The 18,489-nt window shown below is 47.8% G+C and overlaps 2 protein-coding genes across 18 annotated transcripts in view; one reads left to right on the top strand and one right to left on the bottom strand.

Annotated features, from left to right (window-relative positions):
• The window catches only part of GPR143 (G protein-coupled receptor 143), a 41,614-nt gene extending 33,590 nt beyond the window's left edge, over positions 1-8,024 (top strand). For 5 of the 7 annotated variants that reach the window (XM_087426574.1, XM_087426575.1, XM_087426571.1 and 2 more), the window contains 2 exons: positions 4,469-4,574; positions 7,596-8,024. In XM_087426574.1, the coding sequence (XP_087282700.1) occupies positions 4,469-4,574; positions 7,596-7,617 (128 nt within the window). In that variant the 3' untranslated portion in view covers positions 7,618-8,024. The remainder of the gene's footprint in view (positions 1-4,468; positions 4,575-7,595) is intronic. The other 2 variants (XM_014795522.2, XM_087426572.1) reach the window with 1 other exon arrangement.
• A 5,170-nt stretch (positions 8,025-13,194) lies between these two features.
• TBL1X (transducin beta like 1 X-linked) overlaps positions 13,195-18,489 on the bottom strand; it is a 223,321-nt gene continuing 218,026 nt past the window's right edge. For all 11 annotated transcript variants that reach the window (XM_087426577.1, XM_087426579.1, XM_087426585.1 and 8 more), the window contains 3 exons: positions 17,722-17,887; positions 15,903-16,004; positions 13,195-14,895 (listed from right to left, as the gene is read on the bottom strand). In XM_087426577.1, the coding sequence (XP_087282703.1) occupies positions 14,869-14,895; positions 15,903-16,004; positions 17,722-17,887 (295 nt within the window). In that variant the 3' untranslated portion in view covers positions 13,195-14,868. The remainder of the gene's footprint in view (positions 14,896-15,902; positions 16,005-17,721; positions 17,888-18,489) is intronic.

An 18,489-nucleotide genomic window follows, 5' to 3' on the forward strand; every position in this document is an offset into this window, starting at 1 on the left:
CCCTTTCTCTCCCATGATCCCTTGTCTTTCTCACAATGCCATGTCTCCTTCACAATTCCTTCTTCTTTCCCATGATCCCTGTCACTCCCACAATTTTCCAACCTCTCCTACAATTCTCCTTTCTGTCCCATAATCCCCTCTCTCTCCCATAATTCCTTGCCTCTCCCACAATTCTCGATTCTTCCTTGTCTCTTACAAAACCCCCTTTTACAATTCTGTTTTCTACCATGTTCCATCTCTCTTGGAATTGTTTCTCTTACAATAATGTTCTCCCCCATAATTCCTTCTTTCCACAATTCTACATTCTCTCCCACAATTCTCCCTTCTCTCCCACAATTTTCCTTTCTCTCCTATAATCCAGATCTCTTCCACAATTCCCTTTAGTCTCACATAACCCCTTGTCTATCCCACAGTTCCCCTTTTCTGCCATAATCCCTTGTTCCCACAATTCCATGTCCCTGCCACAATGCTCCATTTTCCCCACAATTTCCCTTCTCTCCCATGATCCCTTGTCTTTCCCACAATGCCCTCTCTCTCCCACAATTCTGCATTCTCTCCCCCAATTCTCCTTTCTCTCCTACAATTCTCCTTTCTCTCTCATAATCCATATCTTTTCCACAATTCCCCTTGTCCCCCCATAACTCCATCATTCCCACAATTCTCCTTTTCCCCATAATCCTTTGTTTTACAATTCCATGTCATTCCCACAATACTACATTTTCCCCACAATTCCCCTTTCTCTCCCATGATTCCTTGTCTTTTTCACAATGCCCTGTCTCTCCCACAATTCTCTCTTCTCTCCCATGATATCGTCACTCCCATAAGTCTCTATACTCCTTCACAATTCCTCTTCTCTCCCACACTTCTCAATTCTTCATTGTCTCTCACAGATCTCTGTTTCTTCTAAATTCTGTTTTCTACCACATTCCATGTCTCCTGCAATCAACTCCTTTTCATTCCCACAGTTCCCATAATCCCTTGTCCATTCCCACAATTCCATGTCTCTCCCACAATACTCCATTTTCCCCACAATTCCCCTTCTCTCCCATTATCCCTTGTATTCCCACAATTCTCTGTCATTCCCACAATTCTTCTTTCACTCCCAGGATCCGTTGTCTTTCCCACAATGCCTTGTCTCTCCTACAAGTCCTTCCTCACTCCCATGATACCTTGTCATTCCCACAATTCTCCATTACTCCCACAAATCTTTGTCACTCCCAGAATCTTCCATTCTCTCCCACTATTCCCTCTCTCCCACAATACTCTTTCTCCTACAATTCCTTGGCTGACCCACAATCCCCTTTCTCTCCCATAACCCATTGTCTTTCTCACAAATCTCTCTCCCACGATTCTCGACTTTCCCTTGTCTTTCATCTGTCTCCATATTCTTTCTACGACATTCCATCTCTACTGCTGTCGCTCTCCTACAGTTCTGTTCTCCTTAATTCCTTTTTTCTCACAATTCTCCATTCTCTCCCATAATTCCATATCTCCTACAGTTCCCCTTACTCTCCCATAATTCCTCTTCACTCCCACAATTCCCCTTTTCCCCTATAATCCCTTGTCTTTCCCACAATGCCCTGTCTCTCCTACAATTCCCTCTTCTCTCCCATGATCCCTTGTCATTCCCACAATTCTCCAATCTCTCCCACAATTGTCAATTTGTCCCTCACAAAACTCCCGTTTTCTTCTACAATTCTGTTGTCTACCACATTCTGTCTCTCCTGCCATTGTTTCTTTTACAATTCTGTTCTCCCCCATAATTCTTTGTTTCCCACAATTCTCCACCTGTCCCACAATTCCATGTCTCTCCCTCAAATCCCCTTACTCTCCCATAATCCCTTGTCATTCTCACAATTCTTCTTTTTCCCCATAATCCCTTATTGGTCCCACAATTCCATGCCACTCTCATAATACTCCATTTTTCCCACAATTACTCTTTCTGTCCCATGGTCCCTTATCTTTTCCGCAATGCCCTTTCTCTCCCACAATTCCCTCTTTTCTGTCATGATCACTCATCTCTCCCACAATTCCATCTGTTGCACAATTTTCAATTCTTCCTTGTCTCTCACAAAACTGTTTTCTTCTACAGTTCTCTTTTCTACTGCATTCTCTCTCTCCTGCAATTGTAGCTCTTACAATTCTGTCTCACCCATAATTCCTTCCTTCCCATAATTCTCCATTCTCTCCCACAATTCTCCACCTCTCCCATAACACCTTGTGATTCCCACAATTCCTATTTTTCCCATAATCCCTTGTCATTCCCACAATTCCATGTCATTCACAGACTACTCCATTTTTCCTATAATTCGCCTTTCTGTCCCATGATCCCTTGTCTTTCGTGCAATGCCTTGTCTCTCCCACTGTCTCCCTTTTTTCCCCATAATATCTCCCTCCACTATTTCCTCTCGCCCATAATACTCTATTTCTCCTGTAATTCCTTTTCTCTCCCACAATTCCCTTTTCTCTCCCCTAACCCTTTGTTGTTCCCACAATTCCAAGTCTCTCCCATAATCCCATGTTGTTCTTACAATTCCATCTCTCCCATAATGCTCTAGTTCACCCGCAATTCCCTGTGTCTCCTATAACCCCTTGTTCTTCTCACAATTCCATCTCTCCCACAATACCTTGTTTCTCTCATAATTCCTTCTTTCCCACAATTTCCCCTTTTCTCCCACAATTCTGGATTTTTCATTGTCTCTCACAAATCTCCATTTTCTTCTACAACGCTTTGTTTTCTACCACATTCCATCTCTCCTACAATTGTGTGTTTCTCCTAAAGTTCTCTTTTCTCCCCCAGAATTCCTTCTCACAATTGCCTGTCTCCCACAGTTCTCCATTCTTTTCCACAATTCTTTCTCCCCCATAATCCCTGTCTCCCCCAATACTTTATTCCTCTCACAATTCCATGTCTCTCCCACAGTTCCCCATTCTTTCCCACAATATTGTATTTCTCCCACAATTCCATCTCTCCTACAATTCTTTATTCTCCCTCACAACTCCTTGTCTCTCTTCAAATTCCCTCTCTCCCAGTTCCTTTTTCTCGCCATAATTCCCATTCTTTCCCACAATTCTGTTCTCCCCCCAATCCCTTGTTTCCCCCACAATTCTCTCTTCTCCCACATTTCCTTGTCTTCCCCTTAATTCTGTATCTCCCATTATTTTGGTCCCCCTGCCCCACAATTCTGTCTTTTCCTATAATTCTTCTTTCCCCAAATTCCCTGTTCTCTCCCACACTTCTCCATTTCTCTGTTCTCTCTCATAAATCTCTGTTCTTTGTCTGCTATGATTCTCTCTGCTGTCACTTGACCTCCCCCTGAATGTAACCCCAGGTGGCCCCATGGATTGTAGTTGCTAGGAGAGTGTGGAATAGAGCATACTCCAGGCCTCCACCTGTGCCGGGCTTGCTAGATGAAATGCAACACCTTGAAAGGCATCTGGGCCCAGGTGTCATATGTTCTCTATGGCTCATGCTCGGTGCCCGCTGGTTGCGGTTTCTGATCTAGGGCTTCAAGGTTTCAAGGGATCCAGGAACAACAGCTGAGGGCACAGGAGACATCCAACATGTCTTCACAAATCTTAGATCTACAGGGGGCCAGGAAGTTCCCAAGAACCTGCCTGGACTTGCAAGGCTCATTAAAGAGAGTTGCTAGGAAGGGGCTTGGTCTTTGGGCACCATGAGGTCTCTGGCACCTGCATTTCCCGCAGGGACACTCATCACATATTCACACCTTGTACCATTAGAGAATTACTCCACATTTCCCAATGGCCTCGTTGGATTATCTTCTCAGAGACTTGCTCAGCCAGCACATTCTCTCTTTGCGGAGACCTTTAAGACCGGAAGAGAAAACCCATGGAAACCCAGGCTTGCCGGAAAGCCCACAGCTGCAACCACCCGTCACACTCAGTGCAGGCAGGGCTGGCTCTGGTGGCTCGGCTCCAGCAGCCCTGGGATCTGAGAAGGTTGTTATGGCACAACTGGATCTCCTCCATGGAGCCCCAGGGGCAGGATGAAAGAACTAGGAACTTTCAAAAAGCCACAGGATCCAGAGCATGCCCCGAAGTGCGAGGTCACGGGGGAGTGTCCCCAGCCCGGACCTTGATCACAAGCCACCATGTCACACTACAGCCCAGAGTCTTTTTGAAAAGACCACAGAAATTATACACAAGTTCCCATGAGCCCAGGATGTCCTCATAAACAGTGGGTGACCCTGTGAGAATCAAGTCTTTTTGAAATGCCACCAGCCCCTCCCGCAGGAATGTGGTTCTGGAACTGGAAGCATCTTCTAGAAGTCTTCCCAGCTGGCGCCTGGTCTCCAGGAAAAGCAGGTCCACTGTTCCAACCAAAGGTCTTCTCCCACCATCCGTGTTGACAACCCAAACTATCCTCAGGATCTGGCTGCCGGGCCCATGGCTGTGACATCAGTTCTTTCACCCACCCTCTAAATTCCTTTACCTTCTCTTCCAGGGGCTCATCATACTTGGTCTGACATACTCAGACCTATAGTCTCCAGATGTGTCTTAATCCAGCCCTGGGAGGGAGAGCTGAGTGCTGCTTCCCTCCACAGGCCACTGTGAGTTTTGCGGGGGGATGACATTGCGGTACCATACTTGTGTTTTCTTGGTGTTATCGTCACCTCTCCCTGTAACTCGGGCTTCCCCAGACATTCCCAAGCTCATCTCTCCTGTTGCCACACATTCTCCCCTCCTGTTTTCCACTTAATGTTCCTTCTTTACTTCCTTAAGTGTCATCCAGAATTCAGCATGTGTCTCTTTCTAAATTGTGCTTGTTCCTGCCTTCTTTACACTCATCATTCTTAATTAACGCTCCAGGGTACTAGTGGTGCATCCACTTGATGTCAAGGCGCTGACCCCGCCGTATTTATCCAGTCACCATTTGTTTATCGAGCACCTTCTAGGTGCCAGGTGCCATTGGAGGCACCACTGATACTCTGGTAACTAAGATACACAAAGTCCCTGTCCACTGAGACTCTCCATGCTAGCAGTGGAGACAGAGAAGGAAAGACACAAATAATGAGAGACCATTCCAGGCAGCGAGAAGTGCTGTGAAGAAAAACAAATCGGGAGGGGGTGGGAGAGCGGGTTCAGACAGGGGTCCTGGACGCCTCCCTGAGGCTGAGTAACATCTGAAGTGAGCCCTGAATGAAGTGTAGGAGTGAGTCAGGAGACAACCGGGAGAAGAGCTGTACAGGCAGAGAAAGCTGTGCAAGGGCTCGGTGGCAGGACTGAGCTCGGAGTGTGAAAGAGGCCAGCGTGCCTGAGGGTGGCGAGTGAGCAGAGAGGGACATGAGAGGAGGCTGCAGTTGTCAGCAAGGCCCATTGGTTGGGGGAGCTTGGGATCTCGAGATTTCCGTGAAGGGCAGTCACTTGCCCCCCCCACACACACAGTTGCAAACCCACCCTCCTTTGTGTCTTCCATCTTGGTATTCCCCACACGTGGCCCAGGACCCGGCACACAGCAGGCCCTGCTGGATGTTTGCAGAATGACTCTGACATCTGTTCCAGAGGATTCCCCAGGTTCTGGAGGCAGGGGTGTCACTGGAATGATTCAGCAGACCTCCAGGAGTACTCTTGTGGCAGGATTCATTCTACTGACTGTTCCCACTTTTTTTTTCTTCCCTCAAACTCTGTGGCATCATCCTTGAGAAGACAATCGGGAGGAGTCTTTGTTTTTTTTGTTTTTTTGTTTTTTTTTTTTTTTTAATTTTTTGTTTATTGCGGTAACGTTGGTTTATAACATTGTAAAAATTTCAGGTGTACATCATTGTACTTCTATTTCTGCATGGACTACATCATGTTCACCACCAAAATACTAATTACAACCCATCACCACACATATGTACCGAATTATCCCTTTCACCCTCCTCCCTCCCCCCTTCCCCTCTGGTAACCACCAATCCAATCTCTGTCCCTATGTGTTTGTTTATTGTTGTTATTATCTACTACTTAATGAAGGAAATCATATGGTATTTGACCTTCTCCCTCTGACTTATTTCACTTTGCATTATACCCTCAATGTCCATCCATGTTGTCACAAGTGGCTGGATTTCGTCGTTTCTTATGGCTGAGTAGTATTCCATTGTGTATATATACCACATCTTCTTTATCCATTCGTCCCTTGATGGGCACTTAGGTTGCTTCCAAGTCTTGGCTATCGTGAATAAGGCTGCAATGAACACAGGGGTGCATGTACCTTTACAAATTGGTGTTTTCAAGTTCTTTGGATAAATACCCAACAGTGGAATAGCTGGATCATATGGTAGTTCTATCGTTGATTTTTTGAGGAATCTCCATACTGTTTTCCATAGTGGCTGCACCAGTTTGCACTCCCACCAGCAGTGTATGAGAGTTCCCTTCTCTCCACATCCTCTCCAACACATGTTGTTTCCTGTCTTGTTAATTATAGCCATTCTGACGGGCATGAGGTGATATCTCATTGTAGTTTTGATTTGCATTTCCCTGATAGTTAGTGATTTTGAACATCTTTTCATGTGTCTGTTGGCCATCTGTATATCTTCTTTGGAGAAATGTCTGTTCAGGTCTTTTGCCCATTTTTAATTGGGTTGGTAGTTTTGTTGTTGAGATGCATGAGTTCTTTATATATTTTGGAGATTAAGCCCTTATCAGATGTATGGTTTGCAAATATCTTCTCCCAATTGTTAGGTTGTCTTTTCGTTTTGTTGATGGTTTCCTTTGCTGTGCAGAAGCTTTTTAGTTTGATGTAGTCCCATTTGTTTATTTTTTCTATTGTTTCTCTTGCCCGGTCAGATGTGGTGTTTGAAAAGATGTTGCTAAGACCGATGTCGAAGAGCGTACTGCCTATGTTTTCTTCTAGAACTTTCACAGTTTCAGGTCTTACATTCAAGTCTTTAATCCATTTGGAGTTAATTTTTGTGTATGGTGTAAGGTAAGGGTCTACTTTCATTTTTTTGCATATGGCTATCCAGTTTTCCCAACACCATTTGTTGAAGAGACTTTCTTTTCCCCAATCTATGTTCTTGGCTCCTTTGTCAAAGATTAGCTGTCCATAGATGTGTGGGTTTATTTCTGGGCTTTCGATTCTATTCCAATCGGGAGGAGTCTTCGTGTGACAGAGGTCGGTGGGCTCCCTCCCTTTGGGCACCTCCTGGAGTTGAGTGCAGGCGGTGAGGCCACCAGGGGCGCTGTTGCCCGAGCGAGCGCCCCCGTGGCAGCCGCACCGGCAGTCCAGAGGCGCGCTGTTATCTCGTGCACCTAAATCCAACAGCACAGGTCACGGCGCTTCGAAACCTTCCCGTGTCAACTGCGGTCTCCACTCGGTCTGCAGTGTCCGTGTGGTTCAGCTGTCTGAGACGCACATTCAGCTGCCCGGTTTGGAAAAAGGGATGCTGGGGGGTGCTGAAGATGGAGACAGAATCATGCATCAGGGGCATTTGATGATTCTGTAGGATTTGCTTCATCTGTTGGAATGATTTAATCAAATGTAGGTGAAAATATCATGTAATTTTTTTTTTTCTTAATAGACATTTCTGAAGCTTATGAAAACCCTTCTAGGACACTGACACCATCACTATCTTTTCTCTTTTCCTCTCCAGGTTCCGATGCCAGCACAATTGAAATCCACGTTGCAAGTGGGCCCCGCCACGAACATGAGGTTGGATCTGTTCCCCAAACCCAGGGAGACCTATGAGACGGCCGTGACGGGGGGTCCAGCCCCCACATTCCTCAAACTCGACATTTCTCATTCTCTAGAACTGTTCTGGCCTTCCCATCACCACACTGCCAGGTGTGGCATCCCCCCAATCTTACTCTCATCCCCGTATTAGAGCTTCTCCCCGAGGATCCTCTTTATGATGAGAAAGGATCCATGAGTGTGTGCTTGGGAATCACAGAATTCCTTCTAGACCAAAGAACAGCTTCTCTAGACTCTTAGTAGCCATTAGTTTTTCTGAGACCGGCTGTAATGTAAATGCCGGATCCCAGTGCTTCGGAAAAGTTCAGAAAATAAAGTAGCTGCAACCAAGCTCCCGGCCTGACTTGCGTTCTGTCTGTACCACACCTCTAGCGAATGCGCGTGACTGGGGGATTGAGGACGCCACAGGGCAGTGAGGTACAGAAGCAGCAGGACGACCAGGGGCGCCGGCTCTGATCACTGATTGAGCCCTTGGTCCCCACACTATGTTGAGCAGTGCCATAGCCTAAGGAATCCTCGGAACCTGACTTATGCTCGGATCATTTCCTAGATCTCCTTTCCATCAGCTGAAATAGAAATACACACACACACACACATATATATATATATATATTTTTTTTTCTTTTTGGCGAAAATATTGTCGTATGCCTTAGACTTGCAAGCCACCCAGCTGTGTCTATAGCAAAGCAAGATAACACTATTTTCTCAGGACACTGCAGACAGCCTTGCCATGTGACACCTCCCTTCGTATCATGATTAGGACTCCCTTTCGCTCTAGAAAAGCTATCCAGGATGCTTGTGGACTTGTACCTTTGGAGAGCTGCACGGCCACGGATGGCTTCACAGCACACAGTGACTGTGACCCTGGTGCCCAGCGCTGCACGTTCCTAAGGGTGGACCTGCGCTAGATCACACCCACTTTGATCCCCAGAGTCAGAGACGTGAAGGAGTTCTAGCTTTTCCAGGAGGCCTCTGCATCTTCATTGGCATATTGATATTCGGGCTGCTCCCAGCATTAGAAGCCTCTCTGGTTTGAGGATTCCTCCCCGAGTGGATGAGGCTCAGTCCCACCCTCAGTCTAGAGGCAAAGGTGCCAGCTACTCACTTTTCCAGCCTCCCTTGCAGCTAGAGCAGGGCACAGGACTAGGCAGAGCCATTCAGATATGTGTCCCAAATCTTTGCGTTAGAAGCTGGTCCCTAAGAGAATGGGTTGTGGAGAAGTGCTTCTGGAACGGGGCTTGGCAGCAGCGGGCATGTCGGCTTTGGGAGGCAGCTTGGGTGTGCTTTAGGGGCTGGTTCAGTGTCTGTCCGAGTGTGCGCAGCACTGGCGCTGCAGCCGTGCCCCGTGTTGTCCGCATAGGACTGATCCCGGAGCCTGGTTTTGGCTGTTCTGTCGGCATGGCCTCCAAGCCTGGTTCTCCAGAGGTTCCTCAGAGCTGCCCAATAACCTCATCCATTCTTTTTGGCTTACATTTGCCAAAGTCAGGTTCGGAACCCTGACTGATCCGATTGCCGAGTTAAGCAATTCCTCCTAGACAGGGCATCAACATCACTAGCTGGCACAGAGGTGTTTATGGGGCGAGCTGAGAGCGAGAGGGTGTGAGTACCTTCTCACGGCTACTTGCCAAACACTGAGCTGCAACTCGGCACTGGGAATACACAAATGACACTGGAGATGGGGTAGACTAAGTCAATCTAGGGAATAAGAGAGACATAACTGAGCAAACGAATGAACGAACGAGATGACAGACAAAGCTTGGTTTTAGCAATTTCCCCGTAAGGCTGGTTGCTGCAGAAGGATTTCTGATAACGGGTCCTTATTGTTTAGAGATGGCGGATACTAGAATATGCTGGGATGCTAAGGAGAACGATCCAGCGGAAAGTGAGCGATAACGGTGATGTGAAGGAGGGGATAACTACTGGGGAGAAGTCCTTGAAAAGGTGAGGGAACTGGGACCGAGAGCTGGGAGTTGGGGCTGGCCGCACGTGACACAGGCGCAGCTGGGAGTGTGGTTTGGATAGAAGGAGGAGGCTGTTCCTATCAGGTAGCTTCCATTTGACTTTAACTTATTGGCCAGTTTATTAATCACACCATAAAATATTTAATGAGTTGACTCTTCCCTATTCCAGAGATCTCCTCCCCCTTTACAATTGTGTGGTTCTGATAGAACGGATTACTCCCAGCCGTCTTCTCTCTATAACTTGGATGACAGTTTTCTGAATCAGAGCCCCATTCTCCAGAGCACTAACGTCAAGGTTTAGTGGAAGGTAACACTGTCAATAACACTGTCCCCGCCCCCTCCCTACAGTCCCCTGCGCCCTCTCCCCGTCCCCCTCCAGGTGGAACTGCGTCCTCTGGCCTTGGCGACCTCACCAGTGGATGAGACACTTCAGAGAAAAAGGAGCCAGGTGGGGAAAAAAATCGTTCCGCCAAATTCTGAGTGTTTTGTAAGCGCAGAAATCCGCTTCCCACCACTTCCTGCCTCTTCTCGTGCACTCAGTGACTTCCAGGTCTCCGGCAGCAGTGACCAACAGCTGGCAGCCGCAGGGGCGGAGACTTGCTGTGAATACGACAGACCTTCTCATTTTTCCTTTAGGAATAGCACCAAGATGTGGGCAGTTAAAAAAGTTATCTGTTCAGTGAGTGGAAGCTTCGATTTTCAAAATAAATAAAATTAAGTGGAGCCTCAAAGGACCAAGGAAAACAATTTTAGGATCACTGCAGCAGAGGGCTCTGTGTAATGAAGATGAGCGGTACATAGATCTGGGATAATCTGTGTGGTCTCAACCCAGACTCCTCTACAGTATAAAGAAAGCCGTTTAAAGCTATTAATGTTGCCAGCATTGCTGTGAAGAAGCCACACAGTCTCATGTGCCCTTATCCCGGGGAGCTCTGTCCTGAGGGTGCTGCCTGCCCGCTCTGTTTGCTACAAGCGTCTTCCCAGGGCCTGCCTGTGGCTTCAGGAGCAGGGGTCAGGGTGCTCAGACTTCACCCCAGGTCCACCATGGGGGAACGTTGCTTGGGCAACTCGGTTAAAAAAGAAAAATAAACATAAGCAGGCTTCACCCCAGTCAACACTGAGACCCATGAGGGAGGGTCGGCCCTGGCCCTGTGCTTTGTGCTAGTGGGGGACTAAGTTGGCATTAGAGGAAAATGACACCAGACCTGCTTCGTGACTCGCTTGTACAGCAAAACGCAACCCACCTCTCCACCTCTCCACGTCAACTGCCTCCCCCGCCTATGGGGATACCAATATCCACGAACTAACTAAATTACTAACACCCACCAATTGATTCAAGCAGCATAAATGGAAACACCTGGCAGAGCTCGGCGCAGAGCAGATGTCAATAAACTTGCACGTCAATGTCCTCACCCATGTCCTGTGACTTGAGGGTCTTCTAATTACTCAGCGCTAATCCTTGAAGCCAGACTCCCAGCAAGCCCACCCACTGGCAAAACTCATTTGCTTTGACTTTGTAAAACAGCCTGAAATGGAGTCCTGAACAGGAAGCACAAGAAAACCCGCTCCCTTTATAGAATAACCCTTTATAATCTGCTGCTCCTGCCAGATCATGGCGTTCAGGTCCCTTTGCCCTACTTAAGCAGGGCAATCCCGGAAAGAGGCCTTCAAGTTATTTTGAGAAAATGCAGAGTCCGGTCTTCACTCATCAGTGTCGATGTGGGCCCGAGTTCCCGAGTGACATGAAGAAAGCACGCCCACAAAGTTCTCTAATATCAAAATAGAGCAATTTATTCAAGACACTGAATATGATCTGTTGATTCTCTCGAAACAAATGAGCTACGACACACAAGGTGATTCTTTTTCTCAGAGAGCGTGAGGGTGAGTGGGGGGGGAGGGAGAACAGAACGGGGGTCGATGTGCATGGAACAGGACTGGGGAGATGCTGACAGAACCACATCTGGCTGCACGTCTGACACAGACAATAAAAACTGCAGAAGCCAGAATTCGAAACCTCGGTGAGTGGCGGAAGGAACATTTCTGCATTTGACAAGAAACACGATTAGAGAGAAAAAAAGGTGGAACAAAAGGTTAAAAAGGAGAAAAATAACAAGGAACAAAGCAGACCCTTACGTTTGACAAAGTGCACTTCACTTGGCTCCATGATCTATTTTTAGAAAGACAAAAACGAAAGTCAAGTCCTAGGTGTCGTGCGGGGTGCGAGGGTTGAAACCCTGTAACGGCCCCGGGGGTGGGCAGCATCCGTTTCCCAGGTGTGTGCGGGATATGCTCTTGGTCACTTCAAACCCAACAGAAGATTCCAGATATGGCTGCCTTCAGAATCAAGGTTAAATTTGGTCACTAAGACTTGAGCTTTACTCACAATTTTTAAGAGCTGTAAACAACGTGAGACACTAACACGACCTATGGGCCACCCCTCGATGACAAAGATGAATCTCCTGACTTTCCAGCAGGGTGGACGCTGGCATGTAAACGGGGTTCCGATAAATAGCTGTCATTCTGTTGGGGATGGACTTGAGGGGCGCTGGCTACGTTCTCGTGCTTGGTCCCCCTTGCGGCCCGAGGGAAGCTCCTCTCCCATGGCTGCTCAGGAAGCCAGGGATGCAGTCTGCCTTCGTCACTGTCAGATGCACTTCTCTGTGCACAGGGACGGAGCCCGTGTGGTCCACGCCTCACCACCCTCGCCTCCCACCTAACAATTCCCCAGTGGTTCAGATCTGTCAAGAGGCTAATGCCAACAGTGAAGCGAGACCCTGACTACAACCTTCATGTGAGGATTGTCTAGTGAGCCCCTTACAGGAGGTCCCACCATGGCCACCCCACAGCAGTGTTTGGCCTGTCACACACAAGCCGACAGGCTGACCCTCGACAGCTGAGGCTCTGTAGAGATGAATACGTTTTTATTTGGGGAGGGGTCAAGATGGTATTCATCTGGACCCCCACAAACCACATCCCGAACCTAATGATTTCTTGGGGCAGGAAATTATCAACATACCTGGGGGCGTCTGCTATGTTCAAAGATGGGTGACTCCATTGAACTTTGACCTCTGCTAAGCGTTTAGGTAAAGGAGCCCAATCAACTACGCACAAGCCAACAGAGCACTCTTTGGTCTTCCACAGCTAGGGCTGGACTAATTCTCATATCCACATGGAGGCCAACTCGTGATGTGAGAGTGATGAAACGCAGCCTGGCTTCTCGAGCTGGTCCCAGCACACTCCAAGTTCTGTAGGAGGCCCTCGCCCGGCCCTGACAGTTGATTTTTGGCTCCACAAATGGGCGCCACCCTCTGAATAACATCCTGTCTCGTTGCTGGAACACACACCTGGCTGAAACCTGCCCGCTGCGCGCCACCCCCAGTCCTGGCCAACTTCCCCATCCCTTCCTGCACCAGCAGGAAGATGGACCAGAGAAGACGCCCTATCCCTTCAGTTCTTTCCGCTGGGGCTAATTTAAAAAATAGGTCAGTGTCGGGTTATGATAAGAGGACAAAGGTCACCTGATCCAAGGAAGGAAAACTCTTCTAGGAACACAAAGCCAGGTTTAATTTTTTAAAAACAGTAAAAAGATTTGTTATTAAAAAAAAGAAAATCTTCCTCCTAGTCTCTTGCGAGAGAAGGAAATGATGAAGATGGCAGAAATCAGTAGTGACATTCTACCTATAGAATTCACCTTCAAGACTGGAAAATCTTCCTTCCCCGTTCATTCTTGTCATTAACAGAGCAAGTGAGACCCTGGAGCCCTCGATGTCAGCCCTGCAGGGACCTGCCTACCTGCTCTTGGTACACCAGCCATCGGGAGTTATTACACTGCTGCGAAAAGATGTCGCTAATAGGCGACATGGAGCCGAGTTGTCGGTTCTGATGGCTTCTTCAATACCGCCTCGTTTGGGGAAGGCTTCTTGGGGCCAGAGGGCCCTGTTCTTCATTTCTCTCCTACGGGCTGCTAAGGTGAAGGGGACTCGGAGGACGCCCAGCTCTTCTTCGAGCCACAGAGCAGGCCTCTCCTCTCTGGCCGCAGAACTATCCCTCTGCCCATCCAGAGGACTGACTCTTTTCCACCCAGAGTTCCAAGTGCCTTTCATGAAGCTGAAGGGAAAGGGACAAGCTACCTCAGACCCTGCCTGTGTCTTCCTAAAATTTACTTAAAATATGAATCACACAAAGCTCTCTATGTCTGATGGCCATTTTCGGATTTTAAAATTGTTTTAACATAAAAATATTTTTTTTTCCAAAAATACTCCGGGCTCTTTCTCTTATAAGTCATTTTTTTTCTTCTGTAAAAAGTCCCCCTTGCCCTGCCTTCTTACATAAAGCACTTATGCGCCAAAAGTGCCCTTGACACTTAAGATCTGAAGTAACTATGAGAGAAGGACAGAGAGAGCGTGAGCGGGGGTGGGGGTGGGTACGGGGTGGGGGCAGGAGGGAGGTGAGGGGGGCGAGAAAGCTGTCTGTCAAAAGATTTTTTCGTGGCGTCCACGAGGCTGCATCTGCTGAGGGTGGACTGCAAACCAAGACCACACGGAACAAAGGAAAGAGGGGGAGGGGCAGGAAACAACAGGAAAGAAGCAACAAGCCAAACACAGTTTCCATCTCAGATGGAAGGCCCCCAGACGACAGGATTCCAGCCAATAGAAAAACCACTGGACAAAGAAGATTCTAGAAAATACAAAGTGTTGGATTACAAAGTTGCACATTTCATCAGTACAAACTGGTCTTTGAACATCCTTTGCGAGAGCAACTGTAGTGTCCAAATTGTCAGGGGAAAAAACCCCTGGGGTTTTTTTCCCCCCTCCTTTTGGTTTATCACAGCATTTTTCTCTTTTTTCTTTTTTTGGCACAGCTATTTTTTTTTTTTCCTCTTAGCCATCAGAGCCTGTTCTAGATGGAAACCAAACTGTGCACTGTCTAGCTGGTGGCTTTGTGCTTCCCAGGTTGAATGTTCCAGGTGGAAACCATTCTTTCCCCCTTCGATTTGACTGTGTGTTATGTTTTTGTTTTAAACTTCTTGATGAAGATTACGAAAAAATATAGACTCCTGTGGCCAGGGATGAGTTGGTTTCCAAGTACACTCTAACGCAAGTCAAGTTTGTACAGTTTCAGAGCTGATAGGATTGTGTCTCAAGAGGGCTGTAACCCCACACATTCACTGCTGGTCCGTTAGAACTCTTTTCTTTTCTCTATAATATTTTGTGTTTACTTTCGCAGATCTAAAACACACACCTGGAAGGAAAGAGAAAGCGCTGTTATCTTGAGAGACAGCACCAAGATGTCTTTAGAGCAGAGGTTGGCCACCTCTGTGGCCCATGGACCAAACCCAGCCCACCACTCACTTTTTATAAATAAAGTTTTATTGGCACATAGTCACGAAGGTTCAGAGAAGCTCTGATAACAGGCTAGTGTGAGAGCATCTGACCAACCAACTCCAAGCAAACAGCACAGAGGGGAAAAGCCAAGTCAAGGGCAATGCTAGGAACTAATGGGGTGGCAGTGGCCACCAGCAGGTGTCACGGACCAGACGCCCGTGTGGCAGGGCAGAAGACAACTCAAGTCTTTGAGAACATTTAGGGGCCATGCTGACACTCGGCCAGCCAGCCCATTGCCCCCTGCCTTAGAGCTCAGGGCAATCTTAAGTTCAGGGGGATTCGAGAAGCTAGACACCGCATGTGATCAGAATAGGGCCACTGAAACCCAGGAGACCTGTGGAATGAAAGGTTGTGCCTTCATCACCAGAGGGCCCAGGCTGGGGGCACAATCACGGAGCTAAGACAGGAACAAGTTTCTCAGCCTGGGATCAGTGACTTTCGGGGCTGGAGACTTCTTTTGTGAGGCTATTTTGTGCACTGTAGGAGGTTTCGCAGCACTAGATGCCAGTAGCACCCCCACCCCCCCAAAACAGTGACAACCAAAAATGCCTCCAGACATGCCTAACGTCCTCAAGGGGGCACAGTCACCCCAGTTGAGAACCACCAATCTCACTGAGACAATGTCGGCTGGAATGACATTCTGGAAGAGAGGAAGAGATGGCCATTCTCAGATGTGGTACCAACCCAACGGGATCCAGCCCAGCAGTTTCCTTCACCCAATACACATTTGCTGAGTGCCTGCGGTGGCCCTCGAAGACAAGCACCCATCACACTCCAGAAGCGCACGCAAGTGTTGGCTGCCCGGCTTGTCATCTCTCCGCCCTCGCGCCCTCCCCTCCCCAGCAAACCACAGGTGCTACTTACAGAGCCGTCGGACGCACTGGCGCCCACTTTGTCTCCTCGAGCGTTCCAGCACACCTCAAAGATGCCGCCAGTGCCTCGGTAGCTGTGGACGAGACTTCCACTCTGCAAAGCAAAGCAATTGTCACTCACGATGCAGGGGGCACTTAGCACACGGACGTGGTAGGGTGGGCACTCCTCCTCGCCCCTCCACCCCGTACGTTATCGCAAAAATTTTCACAAGCAAAGAAGTTAAACGAATTTTCAGTAAGCACTGGTGGCTGTAGAAACACGTCCCTCAGATTTCCTACAATGGGAACAGATCGGACCTACGGCTGCCCCCAGAATCCACCTCTACATTTCGGCTGAGGTCACCCTCCCACAGGCCATTCCAGCCAGTGACTAGTGGCGGGAGGGGGGGGAGGGAACAGGGACACGGGACAACGACTCAGGCAGCCATCTCTATGAGAGGGGAACTAGGGGAGGAGCAAGTCAACAATATTATATATTTTTTTATATTTAGAGAAGGCATCCCTTTCACTGAGGATGAGTTAGCTTTAAAATGTCTCAAAGAGTTCTGTGATTTATAAAAAAGGGGTGAACTAATTTGATGAGTTTTTGACGGTAGGCAGTCCTAACCGATGATGTCATTCTTCAATGACGTCATTCTACAAATCCATCCATCACTATTTCTAGTAGGCATTTCATGAATAGAGACTCTTGCACGTTAATCCCGGGATGCATGTTTTCCGGGTGGCCCATCTAGGGCTGTGAGGCTGGTTCCATGTAGGGTCCATTATCACCTTTCCCTCCCTGAGAGAATGTGGTTCATGTGAGGCAGTCCCTGGGAAGCCTGGGGTCTCAGTGGACCTCCTGCCCTATGCCAGTTACCTTGGCTCATCTACCACTTCCCCCTGCCACAAGGGGCCATGGACTTGAGAATGCAAATCCATCTGAAAGTCAACCAAGCCAAACGGAATCAGGAAGGTGGATAGATTACGAGGGGAGAGGGAAGGCCATTTAATCCATCCTGAGATCAAACAAAATAGATCATTGGTCATTTGCAATGACTCCTGCCATGCTACCATTTCTGTCTTCCATCAGCAGGAGGACCAAGAGCTGACTGCCCAATAGAACACTTGATACATATTAGTTCTCTATATATTCAGAATTCTCACATCCTCAGGCGTGGCCAGAGATACCCCCAGTGGCTACATTTAGTCAAATACTGTCTCCTTTTAGTCCCGGTAACAGGACACCCCATACTGACATACCTTAGCTACCCAAACATAAAATATCTCCATTTGAAAAACCAAAATGGCATGATAACAGCGAACAAATATTCCTTCGTACTCCCTCATTTGCTCCATGGAGAAGCTACAGGAGTTGGTGTGGAGCAGAGGAGGTCACGGCTGGCCTTGTCCCCATTGGCTGGCCCCTCGGAAAGCTCAGATGGAAGGACACCTCTCACCCCAACTTAGTACCCAGAGGGCAGCATCTCTGGTGAGACGATGACTGGGCCTCACTTTTCAGAGATAACTGTTCGTGCCCAGGAAAAGGATGAGGCAAGAAGAAGGTTTCACGCCAGGGAGTCAGAAAAAGTAACAGAAGATGGTGGGCGGCCCTGAGGGGGAAGACCCCACAGCCCATATGGAGCACAGGGCAGATGGCATTCAGCCTGGGGGCTGCCTGGGGAGTCGGGGTTTGCTTCAAGGCTCCGTCCGAGGCAACTCATTCCTGCGCACAAATTCCCCAGTCGCCGTCCTGAGGCTGGGTCACCGAAAACATGACTCTCCGGGTGTTACTTTCAGAAAGGATTCGGCCACAGGAATCGGGGCATTACCTGAGTATTCCAGATATGCACGCACTTGTCAAAGGAGCCACTGGCCAGATACTTCCCGTCAGGGCTAAAAGCTACGCTATAGACAGGTTCCTGATGCTTGGTCAGCGTGTGGATGCAGACGCCACGCTCGACATCCCAGAGTCGCACCGTCGAGTCAAACGAAGCACTGCACAGACGGGAGAGAAAACACCACAGAAACACGTGCGTTTCTTCCTATTTCTCTAAGATGTTTCACAGGTATCGTGAGTTATTTTTCCTTCCTAGCTTTTACGTTTTGAGACACAATAAACGGTAGGCTTTTTTTCTTCTAAAATGTGACTCAGTTGTACTGAAAATAAAGCCATGGTTATAAAACAAATCTCTCCTTTCTTTTCTGTTTTTTTTTTGGGTGCTGTTATGAGGGAAACAAATTGACATCTGCATTTTCTACAGATACGCATGATAAATACTTTTATAGAATATTTACCACGTTTTCTAAAATGCTCCTATAATTTAAAACACAACATCTATCATTACCAACTAAGATAATGCTGATAGCCAAATCTGAAAAAATTGCAAATTGAGTGAATAAACATTTTTAATCCAACGGGGATTAAAATACAATTGCCTCCAAATAGGCAATCATACTGCCGAGAGCTGCAAATTTTAGTTATTTTCAAATTTAAAAGAATAGTACATCTGACAAAGCTGTTGTCTGGCATTCTTTCTCTCTGCAGGGACTCATTAGGCACTGGTAGGTCCCTTTTGTACTTGTTGACTAAAGGATAA

This window comes from Ceratotherium simum, chromosome X (assembly GCF_057802395.1).
Source record: "Ceratotherium simum simum isolate JZ-2026a chromosome X, ASM5780239v1, whole genome shotgun sequence".
Classification (NCBI taxonomy): Eukaryota; Metazoa; Chordata; class Mammalia; order Perissodactyla; family Rhinocerotidae; genus Ceratotherium; species Ceratotherium simum.